This window comes from Pempheris klunzingeri, chromosome 15 (assembly GCF_042242105.1).
Source record: "Pempheris klunzingeri isolate RE-2024b chromosome 15, fPemKlu1.hap1, whole genome shotgun sequence".
NCBI classification, from domain to species: domain Eukaryota; kingdom Metazoa; phylum Chordata; class Actinopteri; order Acropomatiformes; family Pempheridae; genus Pempheris; species Pempheris klunzingeri.
In genome coordinates this window covers 470001-472500 of record NC_092026.1, presented here as the reverse complement: position 1 = coordinate 472500, position 2500 = coordinate 470001, and the positions used below count along the sequence as shown (strand labels likewise).

The following is a 2500-nucleotide window of genomic DNA, read 5'->3' as shown; positions in this document are numbered from 1 at the left end:
GTCACACACAGTCATACACACAGTCACACACACAGTCACACACACACACACACACACACACACAGTCACACACAGTCACACACACAGTCACACACACACACACACACACACACACAGTCACACACACACACACACACACACACACAGTCACACACACACAGTGACACACACACACACACACACACAGTCACACACAGTCTCACACACAGTCTCACACACAGTCTCACACACAGTCACACACAGTCTCACACACAGTCTCACACACAGTCACACACAGTCACACACAGTCTCACACACAGTCACACACACACACAGGTACAACCAGCTGGTTCTCCTACTACATTGATGATCTCTGTGTGAGGGTCACTCACTGATCTTCAGCGCCCCCCACTGGACAGACTCACTGCAGCTCTGACAGCTGGTCCACAACAAGCTGCTCTTCTCACACACACACACACACACACACACACACACACACACACACACACACACACACACCTGTGAGGAGGTTATTGAGGCTGCAGGTGTGACAGGTGAAGCAGCTCTAAGTCCTGCTAAGAGGATCTGTCTGCACACACACACACACACACACACTCGCTGTAAGCTGAGCTTAGCGTGCTGAGGATCAGGTCGGTCTCCGTGTGGTCGCTCAGTTGAACAGAGGCATGATGGGAGCTGGCGGCGGCTCGACGGGGATGAAGCCCCGAAAACAGGACTGACCTCTGAACCTGAGAGACACACCGAACACGGTAAGCAGACCAACATGTTTGTTCATGTGTGTGAACCTGTGTGTGTGTGTGTGTGTGTGTGTGTGTGTGTGTGTGTGTGGTTTTCTATGTGAACCAGTTTCCCCCTGAGGATCAATAGATCCTTACTGATACATTAACGACACGTATTGATCGATCACAGCTGGTGTTGTTGCAGTAAAGCGTACAGTAAGACTCCTGAGGTCTGGAGCAGAAGGAGCAGAGAGTAGAAATACTCAAGTGAAGTACAAGTACCTCAGACGAGTACTGCCAGTACTTCAGTAGATACTTATCTACTCTCCACTACTGCAGGTGTCATGGACGACGTCGACCCGTCTCCTCTGCGGCGTTTCGTGGTGGCGAAGCGTTCAATCACCTCCATCTTTGACCAGCTGCTGGAGTTTGTGAAAGACGGCTCCGCCTTCGTGGACGGTCAGACACACACACACACACACACACACACACACACACACACACACACACAGGCAGGCTGTAGGTGTGTGTCCGAGGGGCAGTGACCTTATTCAGAGACGTTCATGTGGTTTTACTGGTTTTACTAAACAACACTTCCTGTTAGCGCCATTACTCCTGTTTTTCTACAAAGCACCTGAATGCATCACAGTCACATCCTTGAGTTTTCTCCTGCTGATCAGAGTTCCTGCTCACATTTAGCTGGTTTGGTCGTTAAACTGATGTTGGAGCTTCTAACAGGCCTCGTTTCTTCTTCTGCTGCTTTAAATGTGTCTCTTGGATGTATTTCCTGCTTTGTTATGCTGCAGCTACAGACAGCAGCTTTTATTTTGAAAACCGAGTGGATTCTCTTTGCTGTTCCTGTGTCTGACTTCCTGCCGCTTCCTCTGCTCTGAGCTGGTCCGTCAGAAACAGACCAGGAGTGAATCTTTAGCGCTGAGACGCTTCTGCTGGGAAATGAAGGGTTAACTAGCGTGGTGTTTGGCTGCTCCCATCAGGATGTAGCTTTAACTCTTGTGCTGTGCTAACATTAATAATGAAATAATAAAATTAGTCCACCACACACACAGTATAGGAACCTCCCAGTTAAACCTCGAGTCATGTTGGGACCCTCTGGGGGGTCCTGACCCTCACGTTGGGACCCACTGGGGGGTCCTGACCCTCAGGTCGGGACCCAGTCACTGCACTGGGCGCCGCCACCGTCTCCTCTGTGGTGGAGGCAGAGCGTCAGGTGACCGTGACGGTTGTTTGTTTGTGTGATGTCAGAGGCGTGGCGAGGCGATAACCTGGGTCAGGTGGCGGTCGAGGAGCAGAGTCTGGAGATGCAGAGCTGTGCCACCAAGCTGTCGACCATCAGAGAGGTTCTGCTCAGGAGACACATGAAGGTGGCCTTCTTCGGCAGGTACGACCTCACCTGGAAACACCTGAGGCTAAATGAATGCTGCGTTAAATGAATAACCATAGCAACAGGGACGCACTCAGAGCCTCTGTTTACAATTTATTGCAACATGTTAACCTATTTCCAACAGCGAGTGTCCTCCTTTAGGTCCTCATCCTATAACACCACAGGATGTAACACTGCAGGAAGTAGACTGATCCCCTCTGACCTCACTGACACTTTGGGTCACATGATCACTCTCTGATCACGTCTCTGAACAGTTCACTCATCAATGATCCCGTTCACTGGGAGAGTCTGTGATCTGGAGCTTTAGTCTGAGATCCTGAAGAACTCAGGAGATCATCTCACATTCAGCTGGTTAGCTGCTGCTGATGGTGTTCAACAT

General features: G+C 50.4%; 1 protein-coding gene across 1 annotated transcript in view; it reads left to right on the top strand.

Annotated features, from left to right (window-relative positions):
• Positions 1-1063: 1063 nt before the first annotated feature.
• mfn1a (mitofusin 1a) overlaps positions 1064-2500 on the top strand; it is a 14011-nt gene continuing 12574 nt past the window's right edge. Inside the window, exons 1-2 of the mRNA XM_070844799.1 lie at positions 1064-1178; positions 1983-2118. Coding sequence (XP_070700900.1) covers positions 1064-1178; positions 1983-2118 — 251 coding nt within the window. The remainder of the gene's footprint in view (positions 1179-1982; positions 2119-2500) is intronic.